At 37.8% G+C, this 14317-nt stretch overlaps 1 protein-coding gene across 1 annotated transcript in view; it reads left to right on the top strand.

The window, feature by feature from the left end:
* Nucleotides 1–14317, top strand: part of Ptn (pleiotrophin) — a 93501-nt gene that overhangs the window by 54181 nt on the left and 25003 nt on the right. The window contains exons 3-4 of the mRNA XM_042677221.1: nucleotides 11855–11970; nucleotides 12923–13096. Coding sequence (XP_042533155.1) covers nucleotides 11856–11970; nucleotides 12923–13096 — 289 coding nt within the window. The 5' untranslated portion in view covers nucleotide 11855. The remainder of the gene's footprint in view (nucleotides 1–11854; nucleotides 11971–12922; nucleotides 13097–14317) is intronic.

Raw genomic sequence — 14317 nt, 5'->3', positions numbered from 1 at the left:
GCTTGGTCACTATCCCTCAGCTCTTCAGCTCAAGGCAAGTGCTCTACTGCTTGAGCCACAGCACCACATCTGGTTTTCTAGTGGTTTATTGGAGATAAGAGTCTCATGGACTTTCCTGCCTGGGCTGGCTTTGAACTGTGATCCTCAGATGTCAGCCTCCTGAGTAGCTAGGATTACGGGCGTGAGCCACCGGCGCCTGGCTCTGAAAGCACTTAATTCATATATTTGTAAATTTCATTATGTGCAATTTGGTAGTAGGATGTCCTAATCAATGGAAACCTTCCTAATCATAGTCAAATGGCCTTCCTTATTTTGCTAATTTTCCATGTCTTGGGATTTAAGTTGACTAATAATACTGCTGTATCTATACCAGCTCTCTTGTGAAAACTATCCCACGGAATGCATTTTCCCATCTTTTAATTTTTAACCTTTGAAAAAATTACTTAAAACATCTCTCTTGCATAGTTGGGTCTTGTTTGTTTATTACAATCTATCTTTCTTGGATATATGTACTCTATTTCTATTTAATGAAAGAAATCATATATCTTAGTTTAAGTACATTTTCCTGCTCTTTACTGTATTTGCTTTATCCTTGCCTTAAATAATTATCTACTTGAACATTAATAAAAATTCTCTCTCTGTATGTCTTTCATTGTTATTTCTTTCATTCTATCCTATACATCTGAATTTCCATATGTAAGCAAACAGCATGTTCATATATGACATTTGGGTATAAAACATGTACAAACACATACAGTATAAAATAGTATATGATACTTCTCTCTGTTTTGATCGATTTTTATTTAAAATTCATTGTAAAGGAACTGGTAAATTAGGTTCTTTCAGCTTTTTCCTAAAGAATGTTTATTTATTATAAATTTTTAAAATATATCAATTATTGGGGCTGGGAAGTTGGCTCAGTGGTAGAGTGTTTGCCTTCCATGCATGAAGCCCTGGGTTTGATTCCTCAGCACCACATAAGCAGAAAAAGTTGGAAGTGGCGCTGTGGCTCAAGTGGTTGAGCACTAGCCTTGAGCTAAGGAGCTGAGGAACAGCGCCCAGGCCCTGAGTTCAGCTCCCATGATTGACCTCCCTCTCCCAAATATATATATATATATATATATATATATATACACACACATGTATATATATAAATTATAGTTTGCTGTTTTCCTTCTCTGATATTCCACTGTCTCTTGACTTTCGTTTTTTAATTGGAAGTCAGTGAAGTCTTTCTTTAAATTTTATTTATTTATTATTGTCAAGGTGATATACAGAGGAGTTAGTTACATGAGTAAGGCAGTGAGTACGTTTCTTGTCAAACTTGTTACCCCCTCTCTCATTTTTCTCCCATTTTTTTCCCTCCCCTCAATTTCCAACCCCCAGTTACAGAGATCATTTCTAACATATTGTCTTCTCGGTGTTACTGTTGCATTTTTTCCCTCTTTGTCCTTTGTTTCACCATTTTGTTGTTCCCCTTCCCTTCCCTAATTCAGATAAATGTATATACCATACCCAGGTACCAAAATCAAACACAGTGACAACAGGGGATAAACCATAGTGGGGAATAAAACACACAAGCCTTGGAAGTCTGGTGTTTCCCACTCTCATTGCTCTTAAGACCTTTCTTGTGTTGTCATGCTGTTATTTTTTTCTTTTTATTTTATTTCCTACTATTTCAAGATAAAACGTCTCTATGGATTCTTCTTATATATCATGCTGGAATACTGCTGGGTATATTGGTTTTACAAGTTGAGGTTTTCATCAATTTATGAAGTATTTAATTAGTATTTCTTTAAATACTTCTTGTCGCATATAATTCTTCCTTTGCTACTTCCATTTAATTTCTTTGATTACTTTTTGTTTGTGTAAATATTTGTGAAATTATCTTTGCAATCAAGGCAATGAGTATATCCATCACTTCCAAGAGTTTCCTGTGTAATCTTCTGGAACTTTTTTTTGTCATCTTTCTTCTTCTACTCCGTGTCCCTAAACTCTATGTCCAGGTTTATCCTGCTACATTTCTAAATTCATCCTTTCTGGAAGTGTTTTGGATGGTTCTATTGTATTGTCAATAATTTTTTCAGTCTTATTATTCTTAGTTTTTGTTATTCTGTGTATCAGAATGAGATACATGGTACAGTCTTTCAGATATAATTTCTTCTATAATTTCTTCACTGTCATGAACAGTAAGTATGAAGCAAGCTCACTGGACACGTTTGTGCTGGAGTTGATTTTTTTTCAAATTTTATATATTTATTGTATTTATGTGGTACCAAGGAATTGAACCCAGGGCCTCTTTCACGCTAGGCAAGCACTCTACCACTAAACCACATGCCTTGCCTGGAGATGATTCTTTTTTTTTTTTTTTTTTTTAATTTAATTTAATTTTATTTTATTTGAGAACTTACTGTACAGAGGGGTTACAATTACATGGGCAGGATAATGCATACATTTCTTACCAAGCATTGCAGCCTCCTCCTTTGTTTACCCTTCACCTCCCTTCCCAGCCTCCCCCCTCCCTCCCACCCAATCATACCCCCCCCTCCCCCCCCCACTACATTGTAAAGCTGGTTTTGACATGACATTTTGTACTTCTCATTGTTACAACAGGTCCAACTGAATCCTTAAACGACTTGTTTGTCCCCATCTCCTCCACATGTTATACTGACATCAAATATAGTGAAAGCGGGGGTTACACTGTGGGGGAGGGACATACAAAGCAACAAAGAGATAATATTATAAATGCGTTAGAAACACATGCATGAAAGAAACAAAAACATTAAAATACATATTTGAGGTTTCGTTTTCCTAACATCACATTATTTGACTTTTTCCGCTTGACTCATACCTATACTAGATATTGCAAATAAGGGAAACCATGGGACCTATGTTTCTTTGGGCCTGGCTTACTTCACTTAATATAATTTTTTCCAAGCCTCTGGAGATGATTCTTCACATCACCTTTATGTCCAAGTATTTATTTGTACCAGTCCCAGGAGACAAAAATAAAATTCATACATCTTTATTGCTCACCAATAGACAATAAAGAGTTACAAAAGCCTCAAATTCATGGCAAGCCAATCCCCAAGGCTCATGAACACTATCAGTCCAGGACTGTGTCTTACTTATCTGTGCCTCATATTGTACTGCACCTGAGGAACCACCTAAGCCTGACTCTTCCCTGGGTTTTATAAACAAAGCAACTGGGTAGTTCAGACTACTGTGCTGTGAGATTTCCTGCTCTAGGATGGATAGGAACAGAGGCTGGACAATTCTTGCCACACCTTCTTCATCTCTGATGCTATATTACTGGCACATTGTACACTAATGCCTGAAGCTCAAATGAGAAAGCTGGAAGAGCTAGGTCCCAAGGACTTACCAAGGAATAATACTACCTTAATGTTTATATGAGACCAATGAACACATACATATATCCCTTTTCAAACTTTTTACTTCTTAGACTGGGCACTGTTATAAACAATTTCACTTTGTAGCAAGTATTAAAGAACTTTTTCTCTGAGCTGGTGCTTGATGCTGCCCTGAGAAATATCTGTGTCCTACACAGAGCCAAGACCAGCCAAATAATATCTATTCTTCATCCCTCCCCTAATGCATGGTAATGTGGCACACTCTTCATTTGATTGGTGGTATGTCAGTGAACTTGAAACTCTACATGCTGTTTTGTTAATTAGGTTTTTAATTGAGTCACATCATCTGGACAAATAAAGTTATTGCTTATTAGAAATGCCATCTGAGCCCAGGAGTAATCAGAGATGTACTTAGCTGTTTTAGAAGAGTGGTAGAAATCTTACCTGAAATAACTACTTTATTAGGAGCTAAGACTAACATAATTTGCATGTAGTTTCTTACTGAGCTAAAGTGTATACATACAGTTGTGTCTTCTGTGAACTTGAGAGCATGTATCCATAACTTCTTACTGCCAGATAGTCTTGGCTTTTGAATTTTGCCCATATGTAAGATTTTTCTTTAAATTTCAGTGCCCCAAATGGAGATGTTTTAGTTTCTCACAGGAAAGTGCTGGCAAGGATATTAGACTCTCTTAGTTATTAAATTATGTACATATCTATATATTTATTTATGTACTTACTTTTTTGGGAACAGGGTTTTACTATTTCCCAGGGTAGTATTTAATTTGTTTCATATCCAAGGCTGTCCTTGAACTCATGATCTTCATGTTTCTGCCTCCTAAGTAAGGACTGAGATGTGTCTGTGAGTGATCAATCCACCATAGTAGATAGTATTTTGTTTTTCTTTCCTCCACTTTACTTTGATCTACTTATTTAGAACATATATAAGGAAACCTATGTGCCAAACACTGTTCTAGACCTTACAAAAGAACAACCACCAAAACTTAGTGGTTTCTTACTGAAGGGAGATGTATATAGATGTCTGCCTAAACATAAGACATTATGTAGACACAAATGCAAGTGCAATGACCACACCCATGTGTAGTTTGCAGAGGTTGGTACAGAACTTCCTCAGTACAGGCCTTTCTCAGTGTCCTCTACTGTAAGAAGACCTCAGAAGTCCAGGCCTTACACTCCCAGTAGTTATTCCTAAAATGGGAATTTACTACCTGATTGCTGTAGCACTAGTACCAGACGATTAGCTACTGGGGAACTTTAGTTAGCTTTCTGGTGTCTGCCTCCCAGGATAGCTTTATAATCCCCTAGACATTTTGTATATCACAATCACAACCTAACTTTATCTAACTTAGCTTTATTTTACTTTCTGTTCAATTTTTTTGGGGGGGAGAAAGGGAAGGGAAGAAGTACTATAAAAGAGTCAACTGCTCATAATGGCAATGAAAGAAGAGAAATTTAAGAGGTCTGAAGATGTGACGGGTACTAAATCAAATGGTCGAGAGAGCTCATGGTTCTTTCTTTCCATTTTTATATACTACATTTTATGGAATCAATAGCATACCACTTGTGCACTTAGGGGTTGTAAATGAAAAAAAGAAGTTTATGGCATGGTCATGATGCAGTGTCCTCAGATGATAAATATGATAGGATTACCTTGGCACTGGCTACACTGAGGTAAATCATTGTGCTGAACCTTCCAAAGTGATAATATTTTGCCAAGGAGAAGGATTTGGGGAAGAGTTTCAATCGCCCAGAATAGCACGAGTCAAGACCAGTTGATTTAAACAACACTTCTGGGTTTAAAGAATCCCAATTTCTTTTTTTTTCCTGCAGGCTAACAATGCATAGATTGAGTAGTGAGTAGGCAAAGGGAGAGGGAAAGAGGCACCTGTGAGGAAGAAAGCTTTTGAGCGAGTCTTGACAGAGCAGTCTGGACAGATCAGTGGAGTTCAAGTGAGAGGCAGCCAAAAAGACAGCAGGAAGGTAAGTGAGGAGATAGGGTGAGAATCAGGTGAAGAGGAATTGCGTTGCTCTTTTCTTCAGTGACTATTATTTATTTATTTACTTATTTATTTATTTATTTTGTCGGTCATGGGGCTTGAACTCTGGGTCTGGGTGCTGTCCCTCAGCTCTTCAGCTCAAGGCTAGCACTCTATAACTTCCGCCACAGTACCACTTCTGGTTTTCTGAGTGGTTTATTGGAAATAAGAATCTCAGAGCCTTTCCTGCCCGGACTGGTCTTGAACCAATCTCAGCCTCCTGAGTAGCTAGGATTACCTGCATGAGCCACCAGCACCTGGCTGCCTCAGAGTCCATTTTATTATGGGTAGAGTCTATGCACCTTGTGATTGTGTTGCTTTAATGCAACTAAAGAGGATTGGGAGTAAAGGGAGGGAAAGAGGGCTTGAAGTACAAGGTAGTAGAGCAGATAGAAGAAAGAAAGGCATTTGGGGTCTACCTTGGGCCAGCCATTGTCTCATTTACTTTCCATGTATAATCTCTGGTTCCAAAATATAGGGGCAGGTGGGAAGTATATCTCCAGATGGAGAAAATAGGCTTAAAAGAAATCAAATATGTTGCTTCACAAAACCCAGACATTGTAGGGGTGCTAACTCAAGTCTGAGTTACACCAATACTCTTTCTTGTTCCTCTGTACCAAAGTGCGGCAGACAAACATTTAAAGTATAAAGAGACAATGAGAAAATTCTAACAGTGACTCTCTGGTTCATTTTGATTGTAATAAGTTAAAGCAATAAAGGAAAACTACAAATAACACAAGTCCTTTTGAATTAAATTTCACTCGAAAATAATGGAATACAGACTTCATATCAGGGCCATGTTATAAAAGTAGCATCAAATGTATTGATTTCCTTTGAATATTTGTTTCAGATGATTTTTTTTCCTTCTTCCTTCCTAGATGCCTCTGAGTAGTTAAAATTGAATTGGAAATCAAAGGCAGTGTTCCAGAAATGTATACACATCACTGCAAAGATTAATAGGAGCAGAGCTGGGAAGGTTACAAGTTTAAAGGCAACATAGGTCTTCCACTCTATTACTATGGCAGAAAATGTAAAAGAAGGACTCCTGGGGTATGATGTTATAAAATATGAATGTTTGCCATCATTTTTTTTTCTTGAAAAAAATGCGAACATCACTTAAAACTACAGCTTGTTTAGTTTCAATGTTGGGATTAGGACATGGATATGGATCAATTTATTATAAAATGGTTAAAACTTCACATTTTCCTGGGTTGACAACCAGTGAACCAATAGATAGAAGAAATTCTGACATTGGTTAAACCTGGGAAAAATAAGTGGATTCAGAGGATAGTGTACTTTGGGAAAGTGAGGAAACCCACGTGGCTCGTTGATTTCTACAAGAAATATTAAAAGTGGAGGTAAATAGAGGATTGTCCAATCTCAGAAGAGAATACTATTGAAGGAAAAGTAATAATTTGGGGGTTCAGGATTCATGTCACTCGTTCTTTCTTAGCTCTGTGCATAAAGCTAGGCATTGCCTTCCCGCCTGAATCTTCTTTCTCTCGTCATGCTTCATCATATCACCGTGTGTGTGTGTGTGTGTGTGTGTGTGTGTGTGTGTGTGTGTGTGTGTATTTCGCAAACTTATCACAATCAAAAACTATTTTATCAATGACTTTGTGTACTTGTCTGTTTGTTGGCATGTTATTTTGTAGCTTGCTCACTAAATATATGCATTATGGGGCCAGAAATTTAATCTACATACAGGATTACAGCCATCACTAGCCATTTATACCCATGGGAAACAAACTCTTTCCTGTAACTAAGTTTAAAATAGCTAAATAGGTACATTTTGATAATGTTAAATAAGCTATCACCCTAAGTAAATATACATAAACTACTTCCTTGAGTGTAGTAAATTCTCTAAATACATTTGTTAATTAATTAAATGATTTCTTTCCTGACTGATAAATCCAAACCAGTTTTCCTTAAGCTAAATAAAAATGATTACTTCTAAGTAAGAAAAGTTAGGCAGAATAATGATCAGGACTATTATTACTAGTTAATTCTCTATAACTGAATTTCTATCTATAAATTACATTACAGGGAAATCAGAGAAATTAAATATTTGGCCTCAACTGATCTTTATTTTATTTTATAACAAAGCGATTGTAAAATAGTTGTCTTCTTCTTATACTCCATAACATTCTGTGATTCTTATGGTAGCATAGGGAATGATAACTGGCTTTGTTTTGATTACTGTAAGCATTATTAGAGTGCAAGTTTTATGAGGACCGGCCCAAAGACCTATTTTAGCACTCTTCCTCTTCTTTCTTGAGACTGTGGGTCCACAACTGGCACTGTATTGGTCCCTCCTCAAAGCTTAATGAAATAGTATATTAATTTGGGGAAGAAGGAAATGGGCGAATGGTTTAGGAGCTCTTCCTAAATCATCATATAGAATCAAATGGAACAGTCTGAAAGATGGTAGGTAAAGCCAAGATCCATGGACAAGAGTTAAAACAAAACCCAAGAGAGGTTACTTCCCACGAATCTAAAAGTAAATGCAGGTGAGACACATTTCACCAAGAAGCAGAAGATCTGGAATCTACTGATGTCTGAATGGAAAAGAGCAGAAGGAACCTGAAAACATCAGAGACACCCGAAAAGGAGAGTCCCAAATGGCTCCCAGGCATTCACTGTAAACTCTGGTGGGCAGATTTGAGAATAAAAGCTTCCTCACCCAGACCTCTTTCCAGGAAAGGAATTCCCACTGAGGATTAACGCCTGGGAATAAAATCAAAGTCAATCAAGGGAGCAGCAGCAGAAATAAAACAAAGTCTAGACATAAGTAAAGAGAAGAAGTGGAACCAGGAACTCTCAGAAACTTGCTATTTGATTTTAATCATTACCTAGAAAATAGAATTTATTTTATAAAATTAGAAAGGGATTTGAACATAAATGTGAATGGGGAAATGTGTTAAAATAGAAGCTTGTGCAAAGTAACCATGAAAATGAACCAGGAGAACAAGGAGTGAACTAAGTCCATCTAAGCAAAGAAAAAATGTTTGAAGGTGTTTAAGGGGGAGAAAAAAGTTGTCTATAAAATACTTACGAAATGAGCCAGAAAACATTAAGGAAATGATATAAAATATTGAAGAATATCATTGTTCACATTAGAAGATTCAAGAATGAAGTGACAAAACTGAAGAATTAGAAATAAAAGAAAAATATTTCAGAAATGAGTACTAGCAGAAATACAAGATTAAATAAATGCAAGTAATAGCTAAGATAAATAGAACAAAACAAGAGCAATTTTCTTTAAAATGAAAAAAATACCTTAACAGAGTTGAGATAAACTGGCAAATATTGAAAATATACCAAAAAAAAGGCTCATGATTGAGAATATCAACCCATAATGAACAGTATCAAGTTATACGTCAGGAAAATTATTGTACTTCAAATATTTTGTGGGGTACTTCTCAGCAAAAATGCTCTTCTATTCAGAAGGAAAAGAAAATTGTATCATGATTAGATTTTTCAATGGAAATGTTTATGACATAAGAAAAATATAGGAACATGTTTTAGGCAGGAAAGAAGCTCAGAATCTAGGATACTCTATCCAGCCAAACTGACTGTTAAGCACATAAAGCAATTCAAGTAATAATATTTCTGCATGCATTTCTAAGGGATTATCATAGAAAATGGCTTCAAACTAATGAACTCGCTAGAGAGACATAGATATAAGTACTAATTATGAACATAAATATATGGATGCTTTTATAACTATAATTAATAAGATTTCTAATGCAGATGATGGTTAATGGTTAAAACTCTTGATAAGAGATACTAAGCAAATATAAAAAATGAAGGACAAAAGATATTACTAGCAAAGATAATTTTAAGTGTTGTTAAGACTCAAGCTGAGCACTGGTGGCTCATACCTATATTCCTAGCTACTGAGGAGGCTGAGATCAGAGGATCATGGTTCAAAGCTATCTGGGGCAGAAAAGTCCCTGTGAGACTTATCCCCAGTTAACCACTCAAAACTGTAAATGGTGCTGTGGCTCAACATGGTAGAGTGCTAGCCTTGAGCAAAAGAGCTCAGGGACAGTGTCCAGCCCCACAACTGACAAAAAAATAGAGTCATAATTGTTGGTGTATTATTATGAGATTTGCTTAGTGTTTTAAGACTTGCTTATGTAATATAGGATTCCCATCTGAACTCAAAAGTTATTCCAGGAATGAAGGGCTTTGGGTTGATATTAGGCTCTCAAAAAGTACAAACAGGCCAGGTACTAGTGTCTGTAATCCTTGCTACTCAGAAGGTTCAGATGTGAAGATTGTGGCTCAGAATCAACCTGGAAAGAAAGTCTGTGAGGCTCTTATCTCCAGCTAATCACAAAAAGCCAGAAGTGGAGCTGTGGCTTAAGTGGTAGAGTGCTAGCCTTGAAAGAAATAGGTAGGGACAGTGCCAGGGTCTTCATGAGTTCAAGCCTCAGGACCAGCTCCCTCCCCCCGCCCCATGAAAGTATCCCATTAGGCTGAATAAACTTAGTTGATTTTCATTCCTTTACATCTCTACCTCTTTTGTTTTGTTTTATTTGAAATGTGTTTGTTTTATTGGTTTAAGAATAATGCTTCTTCCTTTTCTCAACAATAAAAAGAGGCAATTTGTTTTAGTCAGACTTTTCATTGCCTAAGAGAAACAGTTTAAAGGAGGAGAGACTTATTTTGGCTTAAGTTTGAGAGGTTACACCCATTGTTGTCTGGCTGTGCTGTTTCTGGTCCATGATGAAGCAGAACATCATAGCAGACCTGTATCTAGGGGAGCAGATCTGCTCCTGTCATGGAGGAAGGGCGTTCAGGGCAAGAAAGTCATCAGTTATGGAAGGTCCACTCCACTGACCTATTTCCTCCAACCAAGGCCCAGCTCCCCACATACTCCCTCCCCTTCTCAACAGTCGAGTCAGATTTTGGATTTTTAGTTAATGAAGACAGAGCCCTCATGATTCAGATACTTTCCCCCAAACTTGCCTGCTTGCATCCAACAATAATCAAAGCTTTCAATATTGGGGCCTTTTGAGACACTTCATATGTTGGTGAGAAAGCTATGGAGTCAATTAATTCTATTCTGGAACTAATAATATATTTCTTAATATTTTGGATTATCTCTAGCGCTACATTCTTAATGATAGCCTGTTTAGTAGTTATGCTACTACTTAGGAGTCCCACAAAGTATTCACACTTGGGAGATGTCAAAAACAGACATTAGTGGGTGTGTTCAAAAGCATTTCCCAAAATAAATGATGGAATTGACGTTTGAGTCAAAGCCTTTCTCTCTACATCCTGTATTGGTCCTTCCAAATAAATCACTGAGGAACAGTTTCCACCATTCTTGGCCTGTCCTTTGCTCAGATGATAATTAGCATCTTAGAAATTCTTGATTTTAGCCAACAAATGGACTAATCTATGGTAGATGCAGGGAAGGATTCCATGGTGCAACTCCTTTGAATAACTAACTTACAGTTTAACTAAATGAATATCAGGAAGCTGTAAGAAATTTTGTCAGGGGGGAGAGGTCAAGAGGGGACAGACAAATGGAGAGAAGAAGGGTAGGCAAATACAGGAATAATATCCAGTGTATGTGTATATATATATATATATATATATATATATATATATATATATATATATATATGTGAAAATGGAACTAGGAAAATTGATGATAGGTGGGATTGGGACAGATGGGAAAGAATTATGAAAGGGATAACATTGTTCAAGGTGTATTTATTATATACATAAACTGACATGTTAAATCATAACCCCTCTGTACAATGACTTAAAGATCATTTTTAAAAAGTTCTAGATTCCACTCAATTGTGTTAGAAAAGAGAAGCTTTCTTCTTCCAATCTGCTGTTTTTCAAGAGAAGAGATTGGAAGTTATTAAATGAAAAAATTTCCCCTCTAATGGAATGATGGTCAGATGATAGAAATGATTATGGAAAGTGGTAAAAAAAAATAAAAATAAAGATCAGAGACCTTCTTCATTACCCAATGTGTCTAAAGACAATGAACAGAATTGCATAGAAAATCTATTCATCACATCCTATCAAACAACAGTTGTTTCTAGACATGGTTGGGAATTCTGAACCTGGTGTTATCTGTTAATACCACAAAATAATGCTACCAGACAAGTGTACTGCATGGGTCTACCCAAATACATGCCTTCCTTTCATAGCCCCAGAAGCATACCTAGAACACCATTGTGAGGTCTTAGCTAGGGAATTGTTGCATTGGTCAGTAAATAGGAAACTGCAGAAGGCGCTTATTTCAACGGCCACTGCGGAGCAAAGGTAAAATAATCATCTCACTACCATCACCAGTGTGCATCTTCCTGAGATCCAGCATCCCAGCAGTGGGAAGTGGAATCCTTCATGGCGAGCTTCAACTGATGGCACCTTCTTCTCTCTGTCTGTTCCTAGGATGCAGTTCCAACAACACCAGCAGCAGCGTCGAAAATTTGCAGCCGCCTTCTTGGCATTCATTTTCATCTTGGCAGCTGTGGACACTGCGGACGCAGGGAAGAAAGAGAAGCCAGGTAAGCAACCGAGCCAAGAAGCCATGCTGTTGGGAACGTAGTACCTGCCTTGAGTCCTCCTCCCCTCCTCCCCTGCCTTCTTCTTCTTCTGAGAGGAACCTCAGTGGTGCTCCGGCTACTTTTCTACTACTGAAACTCCCAAAGTCTGATTCTATTAGTGAGTACTAGGTAGAAAACAATCATCAGTCATGAAGTGCTACTATTCGAGAAGGGAGAGTGAAAAGCTCTTCGAAGCAGGATAGCACTGTAGTAGAAATAGTCATAGTAGCCGTTTACTTAAATTACTTCTCCTCTTCAATTAATGACCTGGAAGAATTTTTCTTAACTCTTACTTAGATTTACAAATGAAGGGACGCAAGCCTACAAGGGACATCAACAAAAGGCCTCTCTTACACCCTTTCTTACACAGTCACAAGCAGGCCGTGGAGATGGGAGTCTAAATCTATGACCCACCCACTTCTGCTACGTCATTCCATCTACGAGACAGAAGGAGAACATCTGTGTGCACCTACCATGCCTCGTCTGACAACTGCTTCTTCTCATTGAATGCTTTCTGAACTTTTAAGCTTTGTTTCTCTCCCTCTCTCTTCCCCTTTCCCTCCCACTGCTACTCACCCTTTCCTTCTCTATCTCCTAGAAATATGTCACTTCTAAAAGATATCAGTAAATCACTTAGAATAGCTCTTGACACATAGTGAGAATCACATCAATATTGGCTCCAACCCCTTCCTCTGTTTTCTTTCTCTTCTCTTGATCATTCAATGATCTGATCCTTGGACTGACACCCTCACATCCCGCTACTTACACTAGACAACATAGACAGAGGTGAAAAGCACAAGCCTGGTCATTAAGGCATTCAGAAATTTAGCATAGTTTTATTTAGGAGGTAGAGGGGTGTTGTGTGGGCTTTTTTTTTTTTAACTGTTGACTATTTCTGCTTCTATTCTTCCAGAGAAAAAAGCAAAGAAGTCTGATTGTGGAGAATGGCAGTGGAGTGTGTGTGTACCCACCAGTGGGGATTGTGGGCTGGGTACCCGGGAGGGTACCCGGACTGGAGCTGAGTGCAAACAAACCATGAAGACCCAGAGATGTAAGATACCTTGCAACTGGAAAAAGCAGTTTGGAGGTAAGTTTCACTTTCCTGACCTGTTGATTGGATATCCTTCTCTGCAATGATCTTTCTACCAATGTTTTTTCAAGGTCTGGCATTGTTTATTTTAAATGAATGAATTTGAACAGACCTGAGGTGACCAGACATCTGGCCTCAAGCCAGGTTTCTCATCTTAATAGTGACATTTGGATCAAGCAATTCTTTCACATTGTACAGTATAGGGTAGAGCAACATCCTTACTTGTACTCACTAGTTTCCAATAATATATCGTACTCCTACCAGGAGTGAAAAATAAAAATGTCTCCAGACATTTGCCATCCAGTGTTTCCTGAGGGTGAGGGGAAATCATCCTTTTTTTTTTGTTTGTTTGTTTTTCTTGGTCTTGGGTATTGAACTGTGGGCCAGGGCACTGTTGCTGAGCTTTTTGGCTCAAAGCTAGTGCTCTACTTCTGGTTTTTTGTATGTGTGTGTGGAGATAAAAGTCTCACACTTTCCCTAGCTAGCTTTGAATGACTATCCTTAGTTCTCAGCCTCCTGAGTAACTAGGATGACAGGTATGAGCCACCAGGGCCCAGCAAAACCATCTTTGTTTAAGAAAGCACAGCAGTCTAGCGACATATAATGTGTCCTTGAACCCTTCCACTGATTCCATTGGTTTTCCTTCTCTTTTCTTCTTGTGTTTCTACATTTATTTTCCTTGTCCTCTTTTCTCATTTCTTTTCCATGTCTGCATTATTCTCAGGCTCTCTCCCTTTTGAGTCCTTTGCACTTTCTACACAGTTTCTAAATTGACTTACTGAATCCAACAGAGCTGATTCCCAGATGGTTTTTATGGATGTTTCTCCCATTTACAATAGTCAGCCTCCTGCTCGTTTGCCCTATCTACTTGAGGCAAGCCTGTCGACCATGTCAACTTTAACCCAATAGCCAACTCCCAAGTCACTTTTCTCTATCACATTCCAGGGTTTATGGGTTGCCTTTCCTGGTCACAGAGGGTTACCACATACCATATGCCCTTGCTGTGTTTTGTGGGAATATACAGGGGCTTGTAGGCAAGTAGAGAAGTAAAGGACTGAGCACATGTATCTGTTTCTCCTGCTAGAGCCTCATAAAAATACAATAGAGCTTATATACATTAGGTCTTAAATTGTATCCATCTGAGCACTTTCAAGATTTAACTATGAAAGGTTTATAAGAAATGTTTGCTATGTGTCAAGAACATTAAAGAATTCTCAA

The sequence above is a fragment of the Dipodomys spectabilis genome, unplaced genomic scaffold (assembly GCF_019054845.1).
Source record: "Dipodomys spectabilis isolate Male_0828 unplaced genomic scaffold, ASM1905484v1 ptg000034l, whole genome shotgun sequence".
NCBI classification, from domain to species: domain Eukaryota; kingdom Metazoa; phylum Chordata; class Mammalia; order Rodentia; family Heteromyidae; genus Dipodomys; species Dipodomys spectabilis.
Note: the sequence above shows the minus strand (reverse complement) of the source record. Positions and strands in the feature narration are given on the sequence as shown.